General features: G+C 37.9%; 6 protein-coding genes across 8 annotated transcripts in view; 5 read left to right on the top strand and 1 right to left on the bottom strand.

The window, feature by feature from the left end:
* LOC129795967 (uncharacterized) overlaps positions 1-1,732 on the top strand; it is a 50,733-nt gene extending 49,001 nt beyond the window's left edge. For both annotated transcript variants that reach the window (XM_055837555.1, XM_055837554.1), the window contains one exon: positions 189-1,732. In XM_055837555.1, the coding sequence (XP_055693530.1) occupies positions 189-242 (54 nt within the window). In that variant the 3' untranslated portion in view covers positions 243-1,732. The remainder of the gene's footprint in view (positions 1-188) is intronic.
* LOC129795977 (prostaglandin reductase 1-like) overlaps positions 1-23,274 on the top strand; it is a 211,683-nt gene that overhangs the window by 38,756 nt on the left and 149,653 nt on the right. The window lies entirely within an intron of this gene.
* Positions 2,018-11,112, top strand: LOC129795963 (tyrosine-protein kinase Shark). 2 transcript variants are annotated; one of them, XM_055837549.1, is made up of 5 exons: positions 2,018-2,503; positions 5,065-5,161; positions 6,473-7,506; positions 7,818-9,611; positions 9,745-11,112. In XM_055837549.1, the coding sequence occupies exons 1-5, from the start codon at positions 2,477-2,479 to the stop codon at positions 9,934-9,936; spliced, it is 3,144 nt and encodes a 1,047-aa protein (XP_055693524.1). In that variant the 5' UTR covers positions 2,018-2,476; the 3' UTR covers positions 9,937-11,112. The 2 variants fall into 2 exon arrangements, with proteins under 2 accessions (XP_055693524.1, XP_055693525.1); XM_055837550.1 differs by lacking the exon at positions 2,018-2,503 and adding an exon at positions 4,329-4,551.
* On the top strand, positions 11,148-13,553 carry LOC129795968 (pleckstrin homology domain-containing family M member 1). Its single transcript, XM_055837557.1, has 3 exons — positions 11,148-11,377; positions 11,455-13,214; positions 13,356-13,553. The coding sequence occupies exons 1-3, from the start codon at positions 11,248-11,250 to the stop codon at positions 13,485-13,487; spliced, it is 2,022 nt and encodes a 673-aa protein (XP_055693532.1). The 5' UTR covers positions 11,148-11,247; the 3' UTR covers positions 13,488-13,553.
* Positions 13,738-15,036, top strand: LOC129795979 (uncharacterized). Its single transcript, XM_055837575.1, has 2 exons — positions 13,738-14,022; positions 14,081-15,036. The coding sequence occupies exons 1-2, from the start codon at positions 13,875-13,877 to the stop codon at positions 14,758-14,760; spliced, it is 828 nt and encodes a 275-aa protein (XP_055693550.1). The 5' UTR covers positions 13,738-13,874; the 3' UTR covers positions 14,761-15,036.
* Positions 15,092-23,186, bottom strand: LOC129795978 (probable very-long-chain enoyl-CoA reductase art-1). The gene is made up of 5 exons (XM_055837574.1): positions 23,056-23,186; positions 22,608-22,966; positions 22,277-22,410; positions 17,047-17,129; positions 15,092-15,820 (listed from the first exon to the last, which is right to left on the bottom strand). The coding sequence occupies exons 1-5, from the start codon at positions 23,059-23,061 to the stop codon at positions 15,500-15,502; spliced, it is 903 nt and encodes a 300-aa protein (XP_055693549.1). The 5' UTR covers positions 23,062-23,186; the 3' UTR covers positions 15,092-15,499.

Here is a 23,274-nt window from a genome sequence, read left to right as displayed (position 1 = left end):
TCAAAGAGCCTCCAAGAAATTGAGTTTAATTTAATTTCTTGGTGAATTTAATTCATCAGCAATCCTTTAAAAAAAAAACTTTCAAAAAAAGAAGAAAAATCTTTGGCTTGAACATCTTGAATTAAAACATCCATTCCCTTCTTCCTCAAAAAAGTCAGAAATGAATTGTTTTGACTTTCCACTTCAAGATCACGGACTGCCCAGACGGTGCCGATGAAGCGATGTGTGTCTACAAGAATTAAAAAAAAGCCCATCCAACGCAACTCAAGAGGGAATTAAATTGTCGCTGAAAAATCTTTTACAAACACCTCTTCAAAATAACCACAAAGAGTGGATTTCCTGTCAACATTTCTTTCATCCCATTGACCATTCATGATGGAGTATTATTACCATTAATGACAAGAAACAAAAAAAAACTACAAACTTTTCCTTAATCTTTAATTGTGATAAAAAAAAGTAGGATCTTAGCCATAAATTCACTCTTATTTCTATAACAAATAAAATGCGCTATCAATCTTTTACCATCTCAAAAAAAAAGTCAGAAAAGGGTTTAGAAGAAAGCTCCAAATATCATATTTCTCAGAGGGATAGAGCAAAATGTTTAGATCATAGTTAGAAGAAAGTTTCCAGCATACATCTCTTGCTGCTCTACTTTCGTTAAGAATGATATTTTAGCTTTTTTTCTATAACCCTTATTTGATCTTTTAGGGCCCAATCCCTGCAAATTATACCATTTAATGTGAAAAAGTATTTTAATTCTTTGAGAAAAATCCATAAAGTCTTTCGTTGAAAAGTATTTTAGGGAAAAAAAACTTTATTTTCTAATGAAGAAGAAAAATTGATGTTGTTTTCAATTGTTGTTTTTTTAATTTGTTGAAAATCTAAGAAAAAATTCCATTCAATTTGGCATTATTTAATTAAAATAGTGATCTATATTTCTATAGATATTACACTTTTACACCAAACCAAAACATCTCAATTATTCTTTTAAGAAATTATAGAAAGCTTTGAGAGCTTTCTAAAAGAATTCTGTATAGCACAGCTTTGTAGAAAAGGAGTCTATTCACATTTATTCATGAAATTAATTTTAATTTGAACATAAATTTCTAAGGAAATGTAAAGAAAATTTAATTTTTTTTTACAAACATCCAAAAATTCTTTTCATTTTCTATTTTCTAATGAAATCAATTGAAAAAAATCTTATTTTCATTTTACGCAATAATGCTCTCCTTGACGTATTTTTTGCAATTTTCTCTTTGATTTTAGAACTTTCCTGTAACATTCAAATTGGGAAAATCTATAGGGTATGCTAATAGCACGCCTAATTAACAAAAATTCCCAATATTGACTCAAAATGATAATTGGAAATACATTAAATGGAACATTTTGCTGTAAAAAGGCACATGAAGCATATGCATCATTGCTTTAAGGATTTTTTCTCCATAAAAATATCAAACTGCTTAATTTTATTGCAGGATAAGAAGTTTTTTTTTTTTTTTTAAATATTTTTTTATTGAAAAATACTTTTTAAAAGAATTAATGGATCACTATTTTTTCAATGCATTCTGAGAGACTTTTCTTTTGATTAAGAATTAATTTTGAAGATTTTTCAACAAAAAAAAAAGATCTGATTTTATTTACAACAAAAAGAAAAACTCAAATGACAAAAAATGTATAAAATAATGTAATTTTTAGTGAAATAAATAAGATAATTTTGTATAGATATGGAAAAGAAGTTCCCAACATTGGCTCCCTTACCCTATGTGCATTCAGCTCTCCGCAAAGAGAGAGAGAGAACTCCAGCCGGAGAGAGTCTCACAGAGAGACCCGCATGGGCTAAATTGCTCACAGGGGAATATGAAAAACGCGTAGTGGGGCCCCCTTTTTGCAATCCGAGAGAGTGACTCAAGTTCAACCATTTGGATGCTTTTCATGGTGAAGAAGTAAACACACCACCAGCCAGTACTGGGTGAGAGTAAAACAGAGAGGAAAATTTCATCGGCAAGAGAGGCACTCGCGGGATGACTCATCCAGTCCACACGATGACGAATAATCGCTTTTCGAGCGAAAATACAAATAAAAAATCCACATATCTCGCTGCATTTTGGTCTTGAGTGTTTCTCGGATTTCTTACGTGGGGAAACGTTCTTTGGAGTTTATTGGTGGAAAATACCCGGAAAAGATTAATCTAGTTTATCTGTGGCTGATAGAAATATCCGCGGTGGGGCCAGGAGGAAAAATGTGAACCCTTTTGTGCATCCCTCGAATGTAAAGAAAAGAGTTACGTGATTGAAAATGAATCTCATGTGAGCTTATTGGAAAATTTCTGTGATTTCTTATTGTTGCATTGAGGAGGTTTTTCTTGTGTGCAAAAAATAAATAAAATTCGCGAAAGAGCTCCACTCTCACGTACCCCCTCCATTAAGATTGTTGGAGTCCATAAAATAGCCCAGCCAGACATTTACCAGCCAAAGACATGACGTCACAGTACGTTCTTCTAAAGGTGAGTGCGATGAGTCAACACTTGAGCGAGAGAATTTCTCCAATTTCATCAACAGATTATGCGTATAGAGAGCACTGCCCTATACGGCATTTAATCTAAAATGCAAACATAAAAGAAAGCAAGAAGAGCTTAAAAAAATTGGAAAAAAAAGATTTATTTGTGATCTGATAATTCTAAAACAGAACAAATCCCACGGTCAAAGGCCAATTAATTTATTCACATTGCTATTCTTGCAAATTCATCCTCAAACACCGCCTTATACTTTATTCTCAATTGAAACTTATGTAACTCAGGGTGAATCATAATTACATTCAGGCCAAAGAGGCAAGATGGTTTTGGGGTATAAATAGACTCCACATTTTCTCCTTCAAACGCATTTTTTTCCGCGTACAAGATATATTATTCCATTTAGCAAAGCGGAATGTTTATTTTTGCAATATTTGAAGGGGAAGAACGTACAATTGAAAACCTTATTTTTGAAGTCTTCATTCTAATTCTTCCGTTAGCCTAATTCATGAAGAGATTAAATTCTTTACCAGAAAAAAGATTCTAAATTATTTTTATTTAAGATTTGTTTAAAAAAAAATTTTTATTTTAATATTCGGTAATTAGTCAGAGATTACACAGCTAAATTAACCCAAAAATTAATCACAAAATTTGATTTCTCCAACATTTTGTAACTTCAGTGATATTAAGTATACGACAAAATAATCTTGAACAAAAAAAGAATCACAACTAATGAGTCAAAAATTAAATACTAAAAATATTTCCATGCTTTAGAAATAATTTTAAGAACTTAAAAGAGTCTAGAGGAGTTCGGGGCAATTAGAATCAATTAAACAATACAAGAAGCAATCCGATTCATCCCTTAAAAAAAATAAACGAAACTTATGCTTCATACGTTAAAACTTAAAACCTTAAAAGACAAAAGAATATAATTGTGACGTCACTGTTAAGATTTTTAAGAAAATTTTTACCGTCTTTTTCTCACCCATTCCAGTCTTTAGAATGAAAAGTATTTTTATCAATTTATATATTTTTGATCCTCTTTAAAATTACGCGTGTCCCAATTAATCTCGCAAATGAGAGATTTTTTGCACAGAATAAAGTATAAACTCCTTTGATACACTACAGATCAATCAAATTGAATTTTTAATAGAAAATCTAGTTTTTTTTTTCTAATAAAATTGTCATTCACATGGAAGATCCACCAACACGTGACATAGATAAGACGAAGAAATCAATGATAAAGATTGTCCTAATGGTTTGTTCCGACTTATTAGCCAATAACAGAATAAACTTTTAAAATGAAAGATCCTTCTTCAATTTATTTACAATTATTTTTGTATAGAATTATTTTAAATTAATTTCTTATTGAAAGTAAAGCTGTGAAACAATATTGCTATGAATAGATTATAGAAGGTTTAAGGAAAATAAATAATTTTCAAAGATTAAGAAAAATCCAAAATCAATAGATCAAAAAGAAAAATATATTATCTCTTAAAATAAGAGAACCTTTACAATTTTACTACCTACATATATAATTTTCAATACGCTCAAGCTACCTATGTACATAGTTTGTGCTTTTTCAGCGAAAACATGATCTTATTCCTCGAATTTCAAAGGTAACAGCATAAAATGAGATGAGTCAAAAATGTAAAAGTTTTCAAGAAAATTCACAACTGAATGAGAAAAAAAGTGGGGAGAATGATAAGACGATAGTGTCTCATTTTTTTCTCCCGCCACTGTAAAACTTCGGTCTGATCGTCTACGTGTGTGTGGCTCAGATCGTGTCACTAGCTTCGGCACCACACCATGGCTGATTCTCTGTCAAAAGAAGGAATTCAATCAGTCAGAGTGTTTACAAGAGAAGTGGTGCCTTTTTGGACTTTGTGTGTGAATTTTATCAGCCAAAATTGGGAAGAATTTTGTCACTTTTAGTGAAGATTTTCAATGCATCCCTGGTGCAACGTCCAAATGTGATGCAAAGACGAGGAATTTGGTGAAGAAATTTGCTTTGCAAACCCACTTAGTGGCAGTAAAAATTGGTACGAAATCTCTCAAGATTTTTTCTCACACACAAAAGTGTTTTTATTGATCTTCTCGCTACTACACCTCATTGATTAAGTCATAGTGATTAGGAAAAAAAAATCATTTTATCACTTTTCCTTAGAGTTTTAATGAGAAAATATGAGGAAAAATGTCCTTTAAAGTTACAATTAGAGTAATTTTGATTAAAATATACCTCTCAATTTATTAAACAAGTCGAGAGAGATCCAACAAAGGGACACGACACAATCTCTCGCTCAATGACGTCAACATGGGAAATTTAACCATAACACATCATGATAGTCGCTTAAATGGAATTAATCAATGAAGCAAAATTTCATCTCAGAGAGGTGAAGAAGAAAAGAAGGAATTGAGAAATGTCGAGAGGATAATTTATTTTATATGAAAATTCTTCTCTTATCATGAATTTCTCTCATAATTTATTTTTAATTTGAATTAAATAAATTCGAAATTATGAGATCTCTATTAAAATTAATTTCTTTTCATTGCAGACGAATTCCTACATAATCAGGATGAATCGTGAGGATAATTTGTGCTGGTTCCACGGACGAGTATCGCGAGAAAGGGCAGAACAAATTTTAAGAGATGGTAAGAGAAATTAATTTTTACATGTTTAACACACCTGAGGCCTTAATCGCGACCTTGTCGTGCAAAGTGAATGAAATTCAAACTTATTTAAAGCTTTTTTTTTAGAAAAAAGAATGAAAAAATAGACATAAGGTGCAATTTCCGTTTAAAGATTTCGAGCTAAGAATTTATCAGTTTTATGTTTTTATCAGAAAATTATTCTCTTGTTGAGGAATGATTAATATTTATCGTGAAAAGTTTTCGTTTTTAGTCTTTATAAAATTGGAATAGAAAGAAAAATATTTATTTCTGAGTTGGTTTCCAGGGAAGGCAGTACTGAAAATTGATAAAAATGTTAAAGTAAATTTCCAACAAATTTGATAATTCAAAGTAGGATTTTTTTTGCTAAGAAAATGCTTTAAAACTTACAAGAAAAATTAATAATTTAATATGAAATTTGCAAAATATTCAATCAGGAAAAACAAATCCTTTTTTGATCATTAAAATGGAATATTTTTGTGATTTTAATTATACAAAATTTCTCTGATCAATGTGAAAAGTTCTCCTGACTAAAAATAAAATTTTCTGATTGAAAATGGTTCCCCAGTCTTAAACTTTTCTAACGTATTCAGCCCAGGAAGAAAAGGATAGATAATTAATCTAATAAGTCTCTTAAATTAAAAGTTAATTAACGATTTAATAAGTTATAGATTTAACGAGTTAGGAATATCAAGCATAATGTGAATTATGAAGAAATTATAAGGAAAAATTTTATGATTCGAAAACAAAGAATAAGATCATAGAAGTTCTTATAGAATGTTGCAAATTAATCGTTCTTAATCTACTTAGGGGGCTTTCGGTATACTATAACATGAGGGCATTTTTAAGTATTCAAGTTTCTCTGTTTCTCAATCAAATCAATAATTTTTAAATTTTAAAATATAAGCTTATTAGTTTTAATTGAAGACATTTACTTAAAGGATCCACAAAGAATTAACGAATCTATGTTATTTTTAATGATTGAAATATAACTGTAGTAAGTAGATAAATTATATGTTTTGAGGGCATAAACACAATTTTTTTTATTAACAAAAAAAATTCTCATAATAACTCACCAAAATATGCAAATCTAGGGCAAGAAATATGATCGACCGTTGAGCCAGTGTGTTCTTTTAGTTTCCATTTTCACAACAAATCATTTTTCACATTGTTTGAGAAAGTCCAAAAGGAAAATAAACAGAACCTTTGTCTTGCAACATTCAATGTGCTTTTGATTGAGGAATGTGCAATATGATGAATAATAAATTGAATGTATTTTCCTCGTCCCAACAGAGGGATACGGAGATGGGGTTTTCTTGGTGCGTGAGAGTAATTCATCGAGTGGAGACTACGTGCTGTCTGTGCTGCACGAAGGGCAGGTGTGTCACTACCAGATTCGTCGACACGGTGAAGATGCATTCTTCTCAATTGATGACAACAAGAGAATTCATGGATTGGACTCTCTCATTGAGCACTACCAGCAATCATCGCATGGACTTGTGACGAAACTCTCAGCCATTGTAAAGTGTGACCCACCACCGCATGATTCACGCTGCCACGGACGCATGAATCTCCTCCATCGTGCCACGAAAGAAGGGAACTACACTGTTGTGTCTGAATTGCTCAAGTGCGGCTACCGCAATATTGATGCCAAAAATCAAGATGGGCAGACGGCTGTTCATCTTGCCTGCCAATATGCCGATGAGGCAATCCTACAGAAGATCATTGAATGCGATGCCAATATCAATTTTCGCGACATTAAAGGGAATACTCCCCTTCACTATGCCTGCCGCACACAACCGGCTTCCATGATAAAGCTTCTAATTGATGCAAAAGCCAACATTCAAGCGCGAAACAATGAGACTGGATGCGTGCCACTTCACGATGCTGCGGAACATGGAAATTTGGATGCTATCAAGGTGCTCCTAGCAGCACATGCACCCCTACGACCAAGATCATCATCAGGAGAGCTCCCGATTGATCTTGCACAGGAGAAGGGGCATACGCATGTTGTTGAATTTCTCAAGAACTACAAAGAACCCACACCGACTACCTTTAGCTACCAATGGTACCACGGGACGTTGGATCGTGTTGAAGCTGTTGCGCTAATTCAGGAATACGCCCGGAGCTTGTTGCAAGTTAAATGGGCTGCTGATAAAAATCAAGCCGATGGCAATGGTGTGGATGCGAATGCAAATGATGAGAGCAATCAAAGTGACATCACAGATGGAGTCTACCTTCTGCGGTATACAGCAAAGAACAAGGGAAGTCAAGTATTGACGCTGCTCTTTGATAACCAACCTATGCATTTTATGATTCAGAAGACGGTAAGTTGTTGATCACGATTTTTTGCTTTATTTTGTCGCTTTTTTGACTCACTTTAAGTTATTCCAAGAAACAACGAAGCAATTCTAAGAACTTGTTCTTAATTTCCTCTGAACATGACTTGAAGTTGTTAATGACTTATAAGCTTCCTTGTAAAGTATTGTACAACAGTTTGTCTATGAGAACAAGAAGACTTTGGAAGATTTTGAAAAAAAAATTAAGGAAATTTTAAAAGATCTTTTAAGATATCAAGAATCCTTGCATAAAGGAAAAATTTTGAAATAAATTTCCTTAATAATTCCTTCCTTTGCAGACCCACTTCTTGTACATCGATGAAGGTCCGTACATGACGTCCTTGGAACATTTAGTACAACACTATACAAAATTTGACGATGGTCTTCCGGTAAATTTGCGCCATCCAGTCCGACCGAAACCCAAACCTCCGCTACCTCTAACATCAACAATGCCAAAAGTGAAACGTCCCAAAGCTCAACTATCATCATCCCTGAGTAGCCCGGAGCAGGCTAATGATGACTCCCCCAAGAGTGTTCGGAGTTTCGTACGAAATCGCAGCGATAGCGAAGGTATGGAAGGTGGATTTACCATCCTCAAAACCCGAAATCTCTCCGTCCCATCGAATGATTTTATAAACAAAGCCGGACTCCTTGGTACATCCCCCACATCTCCTGAAAGTAATTCACCGCAGCAGCGTAAAGGATCAAAATCTCCGGATTTCCGTAGTTTGAAGCAGGCACGTCCAAAGAAAAACATTTTCATGGAGGGTCTCAATAGTTTGCGACGCAGCCGAAAGGGTGGGGCGAAGAAGGAAGAGGAGCAGAAGAGTGTTGATCAGCAGTTGGAGATTGATACAAATCTCATGAAGAATTTATCCTTTTCAACGGACTTCCTCGTACAATCACCCACAACTGATACAGTCTACAATACACCTACCAACAATTGTGCCATTGTTGATATTGACATAGAACGTGATCACTGTCCAAGGAGTCAGGAGACTGACGATGCAAGGAATAGTAATGTTTCTGCTGCAGATTCACAGGCACAATTTGATTCAATTGACTACTTCACTGAAAGCGATGTTGCCACCATGGAGAACCAGATGAAAGATAAAGATACAGAAGAGATCTACTTCATTGATAAACCAATAGTGGACAATAGGCCCGAAAGTAGACCAATACAGGGTAACAATGGAAACCTGGTTAACGAAGCAGGTTACATAGTTATGCAGAAGATTCCAATGTTTATGGACATGCCAGCTAATGCAAACTACGTTCCACCGAATCCGCCAAAATTCGATCGCATCGATTCCGTTGTATCCGAACGAAGTGAGAGCGAATTTGCTGCTATACTCCAACATCAGATCAGCACGGTTAGCACCTCATCAAATACAACTGAAGGCAGCTCACAGAAAACCACAAAGCCCTACTATTTCATCCCTGCTTGTGAATTGAAGCTGGATACTGTTCTAGGCGAAGGAGAATTCGGAAGTGTCTACAGGGGTAGTCTTTCCCCGTCAGAGGAGAGTGAGGAAAGAATCCCCGTTGCCATTAAGACTCTTCACGATGAACGTTGCCGAAAGAATCGTGAGGAATTCCTACGTGAAGCGAACGTTATGATTCAACTTCGTCATCACTGCATTGTTAAACTAATTGGCATCTCCAAAGGTCCCCCACTGATGATGGTACAGGAACTCGTGAGCCTTGGCTCTATGCTGGACTACCTGCATCAGCACGGGGATACCATCAATCCTAATTGCGAACTACGCCTGTGGGCATCACAAATTGCCTGTGGGATGAACTACTTGGAGAAGCAGCACTACGTTCATCGTGATCTAGCTGCCAGGAATATTCTTCTTGCATCGAAGAATCAAGCAAAGATCTCCGACTTTGGGCTATCGCGTGCCCTCGCCATGGACAATGATTACTACAAGGCCAGTCAAGGTGGTAAATGGCCAATTAAGTGGTATGCACAGGAAAGCTTCAATTACGGCACTTTTTCCCACGCGAGTGATGTTTGGTCATTTGGGATTACCCTCTGGGAAATGTACACCCTCGGAGAGCCACCGTACGGTGACATGAAAGGAGTTGATGTAAGTACTGCTTAAGTAACTTTACTGCCTTCCGGCAATTTAAATTCCCGCAATAAATCACGAAGGGTCAATGATTGGAGAATTTTTCTTTCTTTGAATCTCTGATAAATTCAAATTTTTCCTACCTTTTCAGGTCATCAAGTTGATCGAAGAAGGTAAACGTCTTCTGAAGCCAACCCTGTGTCCGGACGATATCTTCGAACGGATGGAAAACTGTTGGAACTACAACCCCAAAGACAGACCTACCTTCCGGCATCTAACTGAATTCTTTGCCCCAGACTATGCAAATTTAACGGAACTGATCAAATCTGAGCAAATCGTCTAAGGAAGCTGCCAAAGCATAAAAAACTATTCAATATCACGCGCATTTAATCAAAGTTGTGTCTACTAAACTGCTGTAGTAGCAAGCATCCTCCCCAAAAAAAAATCCTACATTAGCCCTACATCAATCCTACATCACTCTGAGAGTAAGAAAATATCTCAAAAAAATGGTAGTGTTAGTCAAAAAGAAGAAGAAAAGTTGTGAGCTATGTTAGTCGATATATTCTGTGTTACTATTTACCTTAGTTTCTATTATATAGATATTGTAGGTTTATCAATGGATAAATATGTAATTAATTTTATTTTAGATTGTAGAACATTTTAGAGAGAGAGAAAAGTATTGCTAGTGAGGAAAATAATATCACACAAAGCTAGTTATTCTCTATAAAGCTAATTTTAATGTACTCTGTTCAAGCTAACTTTGCACTGAAGCCCTACTTTTCAATAGAATTTTATTCAAATGTCATCTAAAAACAAATTCATCGGTTGAAATTTGAGTAAATAAGAAGAAGAATTCTTATAAGGAAAAGCCCTCGGATTGGCTGATAAATTCAGTCGAAGGAAGCAATGCATTCTCATTGGCTTGATCCATCTACGTCATCATTGGTGAAACTTCAGTGCAAAGATAAATAGAAGAGAATACAAATCATTGATTTTTTTTTTGTAAATTTTTACTTTGTACTCCTTAGGAAGAGTATGGTTCTCTGTATAAATTTGTTGTAATTTTTATTTTTAAAAGTGTTATGAATTTTGTTATAATTTTAATTTTTTTTTAATTGACAAAATATTCTCTGCCATATTGCTAAATTAATCGCTAATACTATGTGCTATTCACCCGCCATGAACAGAAAATGTTATAAAATGAAAATAAGAAAAAAAAATTCTCTTCTCTGCAACTTTACATTCCTATTGAAAAAAAAACTAATAATTTCTCAAGATAGACTAAAAAACTTTTTATAAAAAAGAAATATTTATAAAATCCGTTTTTTTTGTGCTGTAAACTCGAGTTTATCATGTGCCTTTTCTTTTCCCGAAAATATTCATTTTGTAATTTATAAATCTTTATAAAAAAAAAAAGAAGAAATATAATGTTTAAGTATTGTGTGATAAGCAATATATTTTAGAAAACAATTTTCTGTTGAAAATAATGAGATGAAAAATAAAGGATTGGAGAATTTTCTTTCTTTTGTTTACGGTAATGTCAAAAAAGTCTACAAACTAGGTGACAGGAGGTGTCAAAACCAGCTGGTCTGCTGGGTAAGAGAAATGTTTTGTGATCGATCGAATTGTTTTGAGGCATCTGGTCGTGTACCAAATGGAATCCTTCTTTAGTGGTGTCCGTAGTAGTCTCAGTGGCAGGGAGACAATTATAAAGCAATCCCTGATCTCTGCACTCTCCGAAAATGCCCGTGAGATACAATTTGAGTATGCTGAGAATAATTGTGGTGAGTTCAAGGACTTAATTAGAGAAAGTAGAACATATTTCATTGACCCTTTTTCTTCCTTTCTTCATCGTATTAAGAACTTCTGGAGCTCACAGAGAGCACAAATTCCTTCTGTACAACCATTGAGGCAATCTTCCTACACGGCATTAAGGGATCATTTGTCCGGAAGACAATTAGTGTGATTGCCAATGAAATCAATAGACGTCCAGAACCAAGTTTCTGGCCAATCCTCCTAATCTTCTCCCACAAGCAGTTTATCGATCAAATTCAATCCTTGACACAGGTTAGCAAGGAGATTGGCTACTGCAGAGCATGGATACGTTTGCTAATCAACGACGGACTCCTGTCGTCACACCTTAAGACAATTCGCAATGACTCATCTGCCCTCAATCCCTACTACAACCGACACGCCCTGCTCAAAGATAATGACAGGCTTGAAGTGGCCGAAAGGATTCTTGAAGGTATTGAAGCATGCATCCGCTTCAATTTGCCATACAATTCCAGTTTGCTCAATCAGTGGACAGATCAACCACTCCAAATGGCAGGGATTTGGGCACCACCCCTTAAATCATACCCCATTGCATCGGGAGTGGATGTTGCAAGTTCCCTGAGTGATGATGTTCCCATTGAACTACCACCACAACCCAAACCCCTGTCTATTGATCAAGTGTACGAAGACTCCATTTCCAATTCAATGTTCTCAACGTCCCCTCTTAATCAGCCAAGAGCAGCTGATTTGTCTTCTGAGGAAAATTTTGATATTCTCATGCAGAAAGTATCTGCAGATGATGAGATTGTTGCCGAAAGGACAAAGGAGAGAAAGCGCTCGGGAGGTGGAAATTCACTCGACCAACGAGAAGGATGGTCATCACCGACTGACCAGAAGGAGACACAGCAGCAAAAAGAACCCCCAAAGATTCTAAGTCGCTCAAATAGCATGACACAGTCGATTGTTTCAACGCAGTCAACATCCGCTGATCGTCAGAGCTTCAACACCCTCCTAGCAAAGCACGCAGATCGTAACACCTACGCAACCACATTTGATTTGAGCAACATCTGGGATCAGTTGGAAGCCCAGTACGCAGCAAATGTCAATCGTACACCAACCGAGAAGACACCATCGCAGAATGAAAGCGATGAAGACCTCAGTTTTGAGATGATTGATTCCCTAACGGAGAAATTCAACCTGGACGAACTGCGGACTTTCATTGCACAGACGTGCACACTTGCCCGAGAGCAGGGTCTCGATCGGCAGGGTTTTATGTGTCAAGGATGCTCAAGTCCATTCGGTATTGGTGTAACACCACCGCAGGTTTGCTCCTTCTCCGGCCACTACTTCTGCGACGCATGCATGAGTCAAGATCTCCACGTGATTCCCGCCAAAGTAATTCACAATTGGGACTTTAGACGCTTCCCGGTGTCGCAGAAAGCTTCAAAGTTCCTCTTTGAATTCCAACAACAACCAATAATTGACATGAAGATCGTCAATTCGGACATCTACGGGGCAGTTAGTGAAATGGCTGAACTACAATCCCTGCGGATTCAGCTGAACTTCATTCGAGCCTACCTTTTTACGTGCAACCGGGAGATGATGAATAAATTCCAGGAGCAAGTGTGTGGGAAGACTTACCTGTACGAACACATCCATCGCTACTCAATTGGTGACATAACACAGCAAATACCAAAGGGGAGTCTCAAGCAGCTACTGAGGAAGGCAATTCAATTTGGACAGGAGCACATCCTTAATTGTCGGCTGTGCAGCCAACGTGGGTTTATCTGTGAAATCTGTAGAAGCCAAAAGGTGCTCTATCCCTTTAACATTGACACCACATTCCGGGTAAGTCTGTGGTTTAGTTAAAGACTAGTTCTTCCGTTCTTTGCTTGATCTGATCTCTTGTATACTTACCTGTTAAATTGGATGTAACCTTACTTAAAAGGCCAGCCGCCATTACTTTTCTTACCTTTCTTTCCTCTTTAGTGCGACGTTTGTGGAGCTGTTTTCCACGATACCTGCTTGAATGCATTGCAACCATGCCCCAAGTGCGATAGGAGGAAGAAAAGGGAAGACTTACCACTACAGGATGCTCTTGAATCCATTCAGGAAGACTAATAAAGGACGCCTCCAGCTTCTGCAGCAAAGCTGTGCTTTTGTGTTTAATAAATTTTACCCAATGAAGCACCATTTCTTTGAACTAAATTATACTTTTGTACATTTCTTGGGTAATTTTCCTAATCTTTAAAAGAAATTAAGAAGAAAATACAAGAGAACTTCCCAATTTTCCACGAAAAGTTGAAGAAAACTGCGCAAGAAACGGAAGTAATGAAACATATCCCGCCAAAAAATTTTAATGTTTTGTCTGAAGTTTGTTGCAGATGCCAACTGACGTTTATGGTGTCAAAAAAAATTATGTTTAGTGTTTTGTGAGAATTTTGTAAATAAAAATAAAGCAAATTGAAAGGATTTCTAAATTTCTGTGTAAAAGAAAAGAGCCCAAAGATGCGAGACGATCCCATTCAGAATCTGAAGATTGTGCAGCTGGTGGAGAAATATCCGCATCTGTACGACAGCACACTCAAGGAGTATGATCAGAAAACGGAGGTTGAGAGAGCTTGGGCAGAGATTGGTCAGGAACTCAATATGCCAGGTGAGTGGAAGTCTCTAAACTAAGCTCCAGGGTGAATTGCTAAAGATTGTATTTGCAGGATCAATCGTAAGGGATCGATGGCGGGTAATCCGTGGCAGCTATGTTCGATACCTTCGTCAGCAGAATGCCCGGAATGATGGGGAGACACCCAAGAAGCCCTACTACTTGTCCAACTACATGAAATTCGTAGATCCCTTCCTGAAGCCACGGGAGGCGTATTCGATGCTCCTCAGTGGTGAACGGAAACGTCCACGTCGACCCAGGCAGATAAAATCCCCACGAGAGCAATCCGCGTGCATGTTGGCAGTGAAGAAGCATCGCTCCAGTTCAGAATCATCCGTGTGTCCCAAGGACGAAATACACGACCTCGTGGATGATGCAGATAATAATATTTCAATAATTGAACAGTACTACGATGAGGATCAGGATACAGCTGAAGTGATGGAGGACAAGGGAGCCGAGGGCAGGGATGAGATTCTCTATGACATCAGTCAATCCCCGTCGTCGTGCCATCGCTACACTGTCATCCGATCGGATCCAAAACCAGAGGAGACCTCCACCAAAAATGCAGAAAACACCGAGATTCAGTGGCAAAAGGTTGACACGGAGGAGGATACGCCGGATTTGCACTTCTTCAAGAGTCTCCTCCCGGAAATGGCCAGCCTAACACCCGCAATGAAGAATAGATTCAAAATTGACGTTCTCAATTCGCTCAATAATCTCCTTTATGGGGAATAAAGGACTCCGACGTCCTGCTTGATGCATTTCAGCACACACCAAGAAATTCTATTTGGCAATCATCTTCCCTATCAAGAAGATCCCCTCGCTGGAATACCCGCAAGTCCCACATCCACACACACACTTTAATAAATTAATATTAAATCACAAATTCCCAAGGAAAGGATCTCCTTCTACCCCCCAAAACTGAAGGATAGTTTTTAGAGCAATTTAATCGTTTAATTGTAATAAAATAAATTTTTAGAAGACTTCTCAATAAATTTCTGTGAATAAAAATGATATTTTTCCTTAAAGTTTCAAGTCCTTTCAATAAAAAATAAATAAAAAATCATTTTTTTGACTAACAAAAGATTTATTGAATGGAATGAAATGTTTTTAATTAGTGGCAAGAATGAATCATACACCATTTAGTATTAAAAAAAAATCCCTAAGAATCTATTTGATACAACTTCCCACTTACTGCAAAGTTAATTCAAATAGACTTGCATGGAATTTGGAAATCCCACATTGAAGAAAAAGATAAAATTCAAAACAACCCATGGCCGTTAAATCTACGCAATTCCTGCTACTTTGAGGAACATTCCCGAAAGGAACTTCCTCTAAATGTCTTCTTAACAAATCTTTTCTTAGAGCTGCTGTGAAATTTTCAGGAAAACCTCAAGAAAAATGTATCTTCCTGATCCACAAAAGGTACTTAAATAAAATGCATTCCTTTGCGCACACCCCTCGCAGGGAAACCTTACAGGACAAAAGGAATAATAGCCTTTCGCTGCCGTGGGTAGTCCTTGAATTCCTTCTTGTAGTTTCGATGCTTCCCAAGGGCCCACATGGTCATCTGGTACATTCCGGCGGCGGTGAAGACAAGCGCCGGAAGGCATTGCGTCATGAGGGAGAAAGAGAGCCAAGAGAGGACTTCGTAGGTGTAGTTGGGGCACGAGACAAAGTTGAAGAGAGCCGTGAGGGGATTAGCGTCTGCATGTGGAATCTTCCGGACTGTTGTGCCAGGTGGTCGGAGATTGCGGAGATTCATGTGGATCGAGAAGTTTCCCAATTCACTGATCTGCAATGGAAAATTATTAGTTTTTTTTTCAACAAGATGTTATACAAGAGTCCGTTGAAATTTAAAATTTGAAATTCAATTGACAGTTGGGATTAAAAAAACAAAAGTTTATGAAGCGTGCAAAAATATATTGACTTGAAAACGGATATTTGAGAAAAATGTGTCTAAAAATATTCTAAATTAAGAAAATTTTGTAATCAGCAGAAAAATACTAAAAAAAAATGCATTGCAGGACTAAAATAACTCAAAGAACGTTAAATTGTCCACAAAAGAGATATAATAGATAGACTCCTGCGATTGAAGTAGTATTCATTCAACAATAAATATAGGCCACTGAAGAAGACAGAGTGTCGAAAGCTCTGGGAGAACATATTTTTTGTTGAATTGTAAATCTTGTTTTTCTAAGAGGAAGGTTTTGAATGAAATAGGTACAGATGATGCCAAAAAGAAAATTTCCTACGCTTTTAGTTATTATTTTATTAACCCTTTCACTTTCTTTGGGTCACTCATAGATCCAAATGTGAAACATTTTATTTTCTCAAATTTTTAGGAATTTAATGATTTCTTAAAGTTAAAAATGCATCAAATTCCCGCAAAAGAGGTCAAAGAAGACGTTTTGACTGAGAAACTTCCTCTAAAAGCATCCATTTCACAGAATAAATATCATGATAAAAAGAGCTCATGTTTCAATGATTCCTCTATGTTTCACGTGGACGCGAAAGGATTAGCAGATCAATCCTTTGGCATCTGTATGAAATACTGAAATAATCTTTCCTAAATTAAATTAATTAAACTCTTTCGTATTCTTTGGCTATTACGTTAGAAATAAATTGTTATTAACATTTGGAGGATCAAGGTTTCTAACCTCAAAAGTTTGACCTTAATTTTTTCTCAAAACGAAATATTTTTTCCAGGTTTTCTTTCGACGATATTGAAGTAATGAAACTTCCCTTTACAAAGACGTAGAATTTATGAAGAAATGTTAAATAGATTTTAGTTCTGGGGCGTTTGAAAAAAAATCGAATTGGCCACTTTGTCCAGCAAAGTCCTCCAGGGTTAAAACGAACGTAAAAGCGTTAATGAGCCAAGCCCAATAGCCGCGAAAAGGTTAAGCAAAGTTGAGAGCTCCGCGCATTTAAACGATAAAATTCATTTTCTCCAGTTTTGCACATTAAAATTCAATTTCAATTGAGAAGCTTTCATGAAATTCATATTCATTCACTTACCAGGAAACCCGCTAATCCAGCATAAACTTGCATCGTGCAGGGAGAGGTGTACAGCGGATGGTTCACATGATAAGCCACATAAGCTGGAACGGCAAAGAGTAAAAGAAAAATTTCTTACAATAAATACTGCTGTGTGAGGGTCAGAAAACGCTCAAATCATTGTTGTTTGCTATGTTAATTAGTTTCTTCGCACTTGAGGTGCTCGACGTGGCTGACGTCATGCTAGGTGTCTCTTTTTTTTCGGATGTTTTCATTAGGAAACAGAGGTCAAATGAGCATAACTTTTTTTATTTCTTTTATTTCTCTATAGGCAGTGTTCACGTGTGAGCGTGAAGATTAATTAAATTATTTAGTGAAAAATTCCAAAGTCAAAAAACATTATCGAAATTATCTTTAATCTATTTTTATTCAACTTTGGGGTGCCATAAAATTTGTAAACAATGCCCCCACCATTCAATTTGTCACAAAATTCAGGCTAGGGAATGCATTTTGTAAAGTTCTTTTTCACTTTTCCTCGTCCTGTGCTCCAGTGAAGTCAATTGTGGAGCTTTTCTGTTAAAATTCTTTATTAAATTGTTCGTGCAAAGTAAAAGTGCTTTTTTATTGCCGTGAGCGGCGGAATTGTGCTGCGTGAGTGAGGACAACGCCAAATTCCAGCCCACCAGAGGACAGGGAAAGATACCCGGCCCGCAAGATCCCGTCAAATTTTTGATCCTTGCGCGCCGGACGTATTTAATAATTTCCCCATCGTATCTTTCAAGGTTTGAGGATACATTTTTGGTCAACTTCGATCCGCTATTGGACTGCCCTTGGATCAGCCACTTAGAGGACTTGCGGTACTTGTAACCCCAGCAAGATGAGTACCACATTGAGGTCAAATATCATCGCCGCCCTGAACAAAGTTGAGGCGTATGTGAATGCGCTAACGGACGTTGATCTCACTTTTCTGAACCAACAATCGCTGAAAACTCAATTGGATTTGGTGGAGACCTTGGCCGGGCAATATGTGGTGGTTCAGGACAAGATCATCGGCACTACTCGTGAGAATGACAGGCAATTGGAGATCCAAGACAAAGATGCATTTCTTCAGGGATGTCAATCACTCACGAAGAAGATCAAGCAGATGATGACCACCCTTCCTCCAGCTCCCACGAATGCCACAGACCTCAGCGAGCTTGTGAGGGCGCTCATTCAGCAGAATAAGGAATTGATGGCTGCTTTCAAACCAACCGCAAGTACCAATGTATCACTCCCTCACATTAATTTGCCCACATTTTCCGGCAAATATTCGGAATGGCTCTCGTTCAAAGATCGGTTTAAGTCAAGTGTAATAAACCATCCCACTCTCTCCGCTGTGCAAAAGCTTGAGTACTTAAAATCATCCCTTACGGAAGACGCCGCGTCCACAATAAAGCATTTGCCCACCACCGAAACAAACTTTAGAGTAGCTTGGGCGCTGCTTGTTGATCGTTTTGAGAGAAAGAATGAGATAGTTGCGGAGCATATTCGGTCTTTCTATGCTATGCCCCCTGCCACTTCATCAGACCCATCCTCAATCCAGCGCATATGCAACATCTTCTCGGAATCTGTTTTTGCTCTGGATGCGATGCAAATTTCTGGGCGCGATCCCTGGCTCGTGCAATATACACTGGACAAGTTAGATTCTGAGTCAAGGGTTCTCTGGGGTAGAGAATGTGGAAAGGGTGCACCCACACTGGAAAGATTCAAGACTTTTCTCAACCAACGATGCGTCGATGCTGCAAATGCTTCTGCATTGCCTTCGGATGTCCCAAATGCGCCACGGCAGCAGTCTTCGAAACCAAATTATAGCAACTCAAGCCCAAAGAATAAATTTTCTCCCACTGCTTTCCACAACTCAGCGGATGCCTCCAAGTGCCTATGTTGCAATGAATCCTTTCACCCGCTCTATAAATGTCCCACTTTTCTGGCCATGCCTCCCTCGGAGAGATTCGAAACTGTGAAGAAGTTGAATTTGTGTCGAAATTGCCTATCTCCTCACCTCACCATTACCTGCACCTTCCACAAGTGTAGACGATGCCAGGCGCGACACAATATCCTCCTCCATGAATGGTTTGCGAACGAGTTATCTGCCAACCCGACGGCTCCTTCTACATCGTCTCCGACCAATTCTACGCCCACATCCACAGTTCAGGAAAACTCCACCAATTCTAATGGCCCCCAACCGCCTATTGCTTGTACCGCTGCCGCAAATTCGATGTCATTACAGTCCACACCGAAGGTTTTCTTGCCGACAGCGGTAGTTGATATTCTCACGGTGGATGGAACAAGAGTCCCGTGCAGGATAATGCTGGATTCGGGAGCCCAGTTGAATGTTATGACTGTAAGTCTATGCCAGAAGTTGAAGATACCCAAGATCCCGACAGACATCACAGTGCTCGGAATTGGTAGTCAGAAGAATCGAGTGAGTTTCCGGGTGATGTCTACCATATATTCCAGGACCACCGGACAAGCACTCAGCCTGGATTGCTTTGTGATGCCTGAAATCTCTCAAAATGTTCCAAATTGGGTTGTGGACTCAAACTTTATCCCAATTCCTTCGGATGTCCAACTTGCAGATCCCCAATGGGATATTCAAAGGCCAGTGGATTTATTAGTTGGTGGGAAAGCCTTCTGGGACAGCTTTCTGTCAGGAAAGATTATCTTAGGACCAGGCCTACCTCAGCTCCAAGAAACTATCTACGGATACGTCGTTGTGGGAGAACACGACGCTCCTCCACCAACTCTACAAGCCAATCACCATATTGTTGTCCCTTCTTTCGGTGGCCAGTCGCGAAAGAAAGAGGATCAACACACGGCAGCCTATCCCAACCAGAAGTCGTGGCAAAATTCAATGCATTTCGGAGGGAATCATCCAACAACAAATCCCATGGAACTCGGTGAGTCCGAATTATTTGATCCCATTGAGATGGGAAACTTTATTCCAATGGAAAGTCCCAAGCGCTATGGGAGGAATCAGATACAGGTGAAGGAGGTGTGGGATATAGAGCGTGATCGCCAAGGCATACAACGCGGGATTTCATCTCAAGGGAAGTCGTCAGTGAACTCTCAGGCAATTTCTCGTGAACCCAGCAAGGCTACAGCCAACGTAGGATTGATGCAGCTTTATTCTCCTCCGACTTCCATTGTTTCTTCTCTCAATAGAAATCCCTCGCGACCCCCTGACCAACCAAAACTCGAAGATTATCTCAAGTACATAGATTGATAGGCTAGAATATTATGTCAGGGTTTCTTTATTGTATTTCGCATCCCGGGGAGCGATGCTCCATACAAGTGTCGAATCTTTATATTATTATGCTTGCCAATGTTAAATGAATTCTAGTTTTCTTTTGTCCCCTGAACTCATGTGAATGCAGTTCAGCCCGAGGAGAATGTTCACGTGTGAGCGTGAAGATTAATTAAATTATTTAGTGAAAAATTCCAAAGTCAAAAAACATTATCGAAATTATCTTTAATCTATTTTTATTCAACTTTGGGGTGCCATAAAATTTGTAAACAATGCCCCCACCATTCAATTTGTCACAAAATTCAGGCTAGGGAATGCATTTTGTAAAGTTCTTTTTCACTTTTCCTCGTCCTGTGCTCCAGTGAAGTCAATTGTGGAGCTTTTCTGTTAAAATTCTTTATTAAATTGTTCGTGCAAAGTAAAAGTGCTTTTTTATTGCCGTGAGCGGCGGAATTGTGCTGCGTGAGTGAGGACAACGCCAAATTCCAGCCCACCAGAGGACAGGGAAAGATACCCGGCCCGCAAGATCCCGTCAAATTTTTGATCCTTGCGCGCCGGACGTATTTAATAATTTCCCCATCGTATCTTTCAAGGTTTGAGGATACAGGCAGGTTTATTTTAATTCGATTGTTGTTAACTTAAATTTACAGAATCTCCGATATTTTGAACTTCTACCTGTCTGATACCTTTCAAAATCGTAACAGCGGTAACCGCAAATCTTTAAAAAGAAACTAATTAAACCTGAAAAATTGTTCGAGGAAAGTTGGAGTCAAAAGGTCAGCGTCTTTTCCTCAATTTTCAAGTCATCTTTTTCCCAAGTTGTTAAGCTTTGTAAATTAACTAATTAGATCACTTTTCAGGACAAAAAGCAGACGAATAAGCAAACAAAAAGGTTTTGTACATCATTTGTAGCTCGTCAAATCAAGGCTTCAACAAATTTCGTGCAATTAGAAGGCATTACTTTTTATTAGCCATCAAGCAATGTTTCGACAATTTTTTTTTTTGAGATCTCTTCTCGTTTTTATGTGATATCAATATTTTTAGACGTTAAGCAGACTTATAAACTAGATAAGGATCAGTGGCCTACATAAAAGTATTACATTCTAGCCTATTCAAACCTCAGGCTTGATTTTTGTAAAAAAAAAAAAAAAACTTCTGAAAATTTTCTAATAAACATGGAAACATTGAAACATGCGCTCTTTTTATAATAATTTTTTACTCTGTGGATGCTTTCAGAGGACGTTTCTCAGTCAGAACGTCTTCTTTATAGCCTTTTTTGGGTAAATTTGATGCATTTCTAATATGGAAAAACCATTAAATTCGTAAAAATTTATGATAGTCAAATGTTTCACGTTTGAGTCTACGTATGACCCAAAAAACGCGAAAGGGTTAATCCTTGCATTCCCCAAAAGAGCAATAAAATTTGTTTTCGTTCTAAGTCATCGATGAAACATTGACGCGAATGTTTTAAAACATTTAAGGGGACAAAATCGGCAATGGCTTGGCTGCTTATATTGTTAAATTTTAACCTTAACCCTTGCAGGTTTTGAAAATGTTTCATTTTGCATAGTTATGTTATGAATATTAAGTCCAAATTAGTACAAAACTATGTCTTTACTATCCCTGATCATTTTATGACCACAAAAGGACATCCCCAAGGACTTACAGGATCAGGAAGGACGAGAAACCGTTTTTTTTTAGTTGAATTTTTTTGCGAAAAATGTATTATTTGAGCTCAAAGGAACCCATAAAAATTATTTTTAGTTCAATTAGCTCGCTAGATTGATCTCGGACCTGAAAGGGTTAAATAAGCTCTTTCAGGGATTTTTAAAACCCACAACGCGACAAAATTCCGAATAATTTTGCTTTATAAAACAAGCTCTGATGCACTCTGATGCTATCAGATTCAAAGCTTCAGCATAGAAGTGATTAAAATTATGTAATAAATATTGATTAGGTACTTACCAGTAAATAGCCAGTAGTAGGAGCAATTCTTGAATAGATTCCTCAGCGGCATTGTGGAGTGGGAGAATCTGTGCACAAAGATCGTCTCAAGTAATCTCTTGGCATAGTGGAATGTCCAACAGGCGGCTGCAATGCTGTGAAAAAGAGAAATCGAAGGATTTTTATTTTGTATTTTACTCATTTTTTTGCAAATTAATCATTACATTATGCAATGGGCAGCAGACGAAAAAAAAACAGAAGACAAAGTTAGTTAGTAAGTTCAGCGAATTAATGAGTGCTGTGGAAGTTGGGATTTGCATAAATTTCTGGCTATCATTGTGGCGGAACTTACTGAACTGTATGATGGATGGGGCTGTGGGGGCCATCACCGTAGAAGAGCCACGGTCGCTGGTAGATCCAAAGGTACACAGCGAGGGGTCCAGCGTATTCTGCGAGGAACACCGTTGTCCATCCAATTTGTGGTCCGAGATCCTTCACGTAGAGCTTGCTGCCGTCGCGGATGCCAAGGGATGCCATTGTATCGCTATCACGGAGGGATTTACCCTTCTCAGCCAGCCGGATAGCTTGACGATCCACGTTGAGGGATTTCTTGGCGCTGTAAACCTGCCTCTTGATCTCCGCCACCGTCGAGTTGGGCTGTAGTTGGCATTTTGTTACCAACTTGGAGTTGTGTGCAAAGAGAACTTCCACCTGCAATGCCCGGAAGTAAGGAGAATGTGCAATTTTATTAGAAAAACTCCCGCGGAAATTGAAATGCTGGGAAAATGCGACAGACTAACCTCCATTGTGCAAGTCACTACTTCTCAAGAAAAGTACGGAGAAATGGGTGAAGGTGCTCGCGACTGTGGCAATGATTGCCCGTGAAACTGGATGCCGTCGAGATGGGAGCCAAAATGGGTACAATTTTATAGCACAGTGCCGCAATGTTCTCAAAGGCGGGATACTTATTCAAATTGTCCCATAAACCGTTGCAACATAACCTCAAAGAATTTCAACCT

Source organism: Lutzomyia longipalpis, chromosome 4, assembly GCF_024334085.1.
Source record: "Lutzomyia longipalpis isolate SR_M1_2022 chromosome 4, ASM2433408v1".
Lineage (NCBI taxonomy): Eukaryota > Metazoa > Arthropoda > Insecta > Diptera > Psychodidae > Lutzomyia > Lutzomyia longipalpis.
The sequence above is the reverse complement of the archived record's forward strand: the minus strand, read 5'-3'. Positions and strand labels throughout refer to the sequence as shown.

What these genes read in the sequence shown, in the direction of transcription:
- LOC129795963 (XM_055837549.1), top strand. Translation starts at nt 2,477, where the DNA reads ATGACGTCACAGTACGTTCTTCTAAAG. An exon ending in AGAACAAATTTTAAGAGATG is followed by an intron (nt 5,162 to 6,472) that starts GTAAGAGAAATT and finishes TCGTCCCAACAG; the next exon opens with AGGGATACGGAGATGGGGTT. An exon ending in GTGACATGAAAGGAGTTGAT is followed by an intron (nt 9,612 to 9,744) that starts GTAAGTACTGCT and finishes CTACCTTTTCAG; the next exon opens with GTCATCAAGTTGATCGAAGA.
- LOC129795968 (XM_055837557.1), top strand. Translation starts at nt 11,248, where the DNA reads ATGGAATCCTTCTTTAGTGGTGTCCGTAGTAGTCTCAGTGGCAGGGAG. An exon ending in GTATGCTGAGAATAATTGTG is followed by an intron (nt 11,378 to 11,454) that starts GTGAGTTCAAGG and finishes CATCGTATTAAG; the next exon opens with AACTTCTGGAGCTCACAGAG. An exon ending in ACATTGACACCACATTCCGG is followed by an intron (nt 13,215 to 13,355) that starts GTAAGTCTGTGG and finishes TTTCCTCTTTAG; the next exon opens with TGCGACGTTTGTGGAGCTGT.
- LOC129795979 (XM_055837575.1), top strand. Translation starts at nt 13,875, where the DNA reads ATGCGAGACGATCCCATTCAGAATCTGAAGATTGTGCAGCTGGTGGAG. An exon ending in TCAGGAACTCAATATGCCAG is followed by an intron (nt 14,023 to 14,080) that starts GTGAGTGGAAGT and finishes TTGTATTTGCAG; the next exon opens with GATCAATCGTAAGGGATCGA.
- LOC129795978 (XM_055837574.1), bottom strand. An exon ending in CCCATCCATCATACAGTTCA is followed by an intron (nt 22,411 to 22,607) that starts GTAAGTTCCGCC and finishes TCTTTTTCACAG; the next exon opens with CATTGCAGCCGCCTGTTGGA. An exon ending in CTACTACTGGCTATTTACTG is followed by an intron (nt 17,130 to 22,276) that starts GTAAGTACCTAA and finishes TTGCCGTTCCAG; the next exon opens with CTTATGTGGCTTATCATGTG.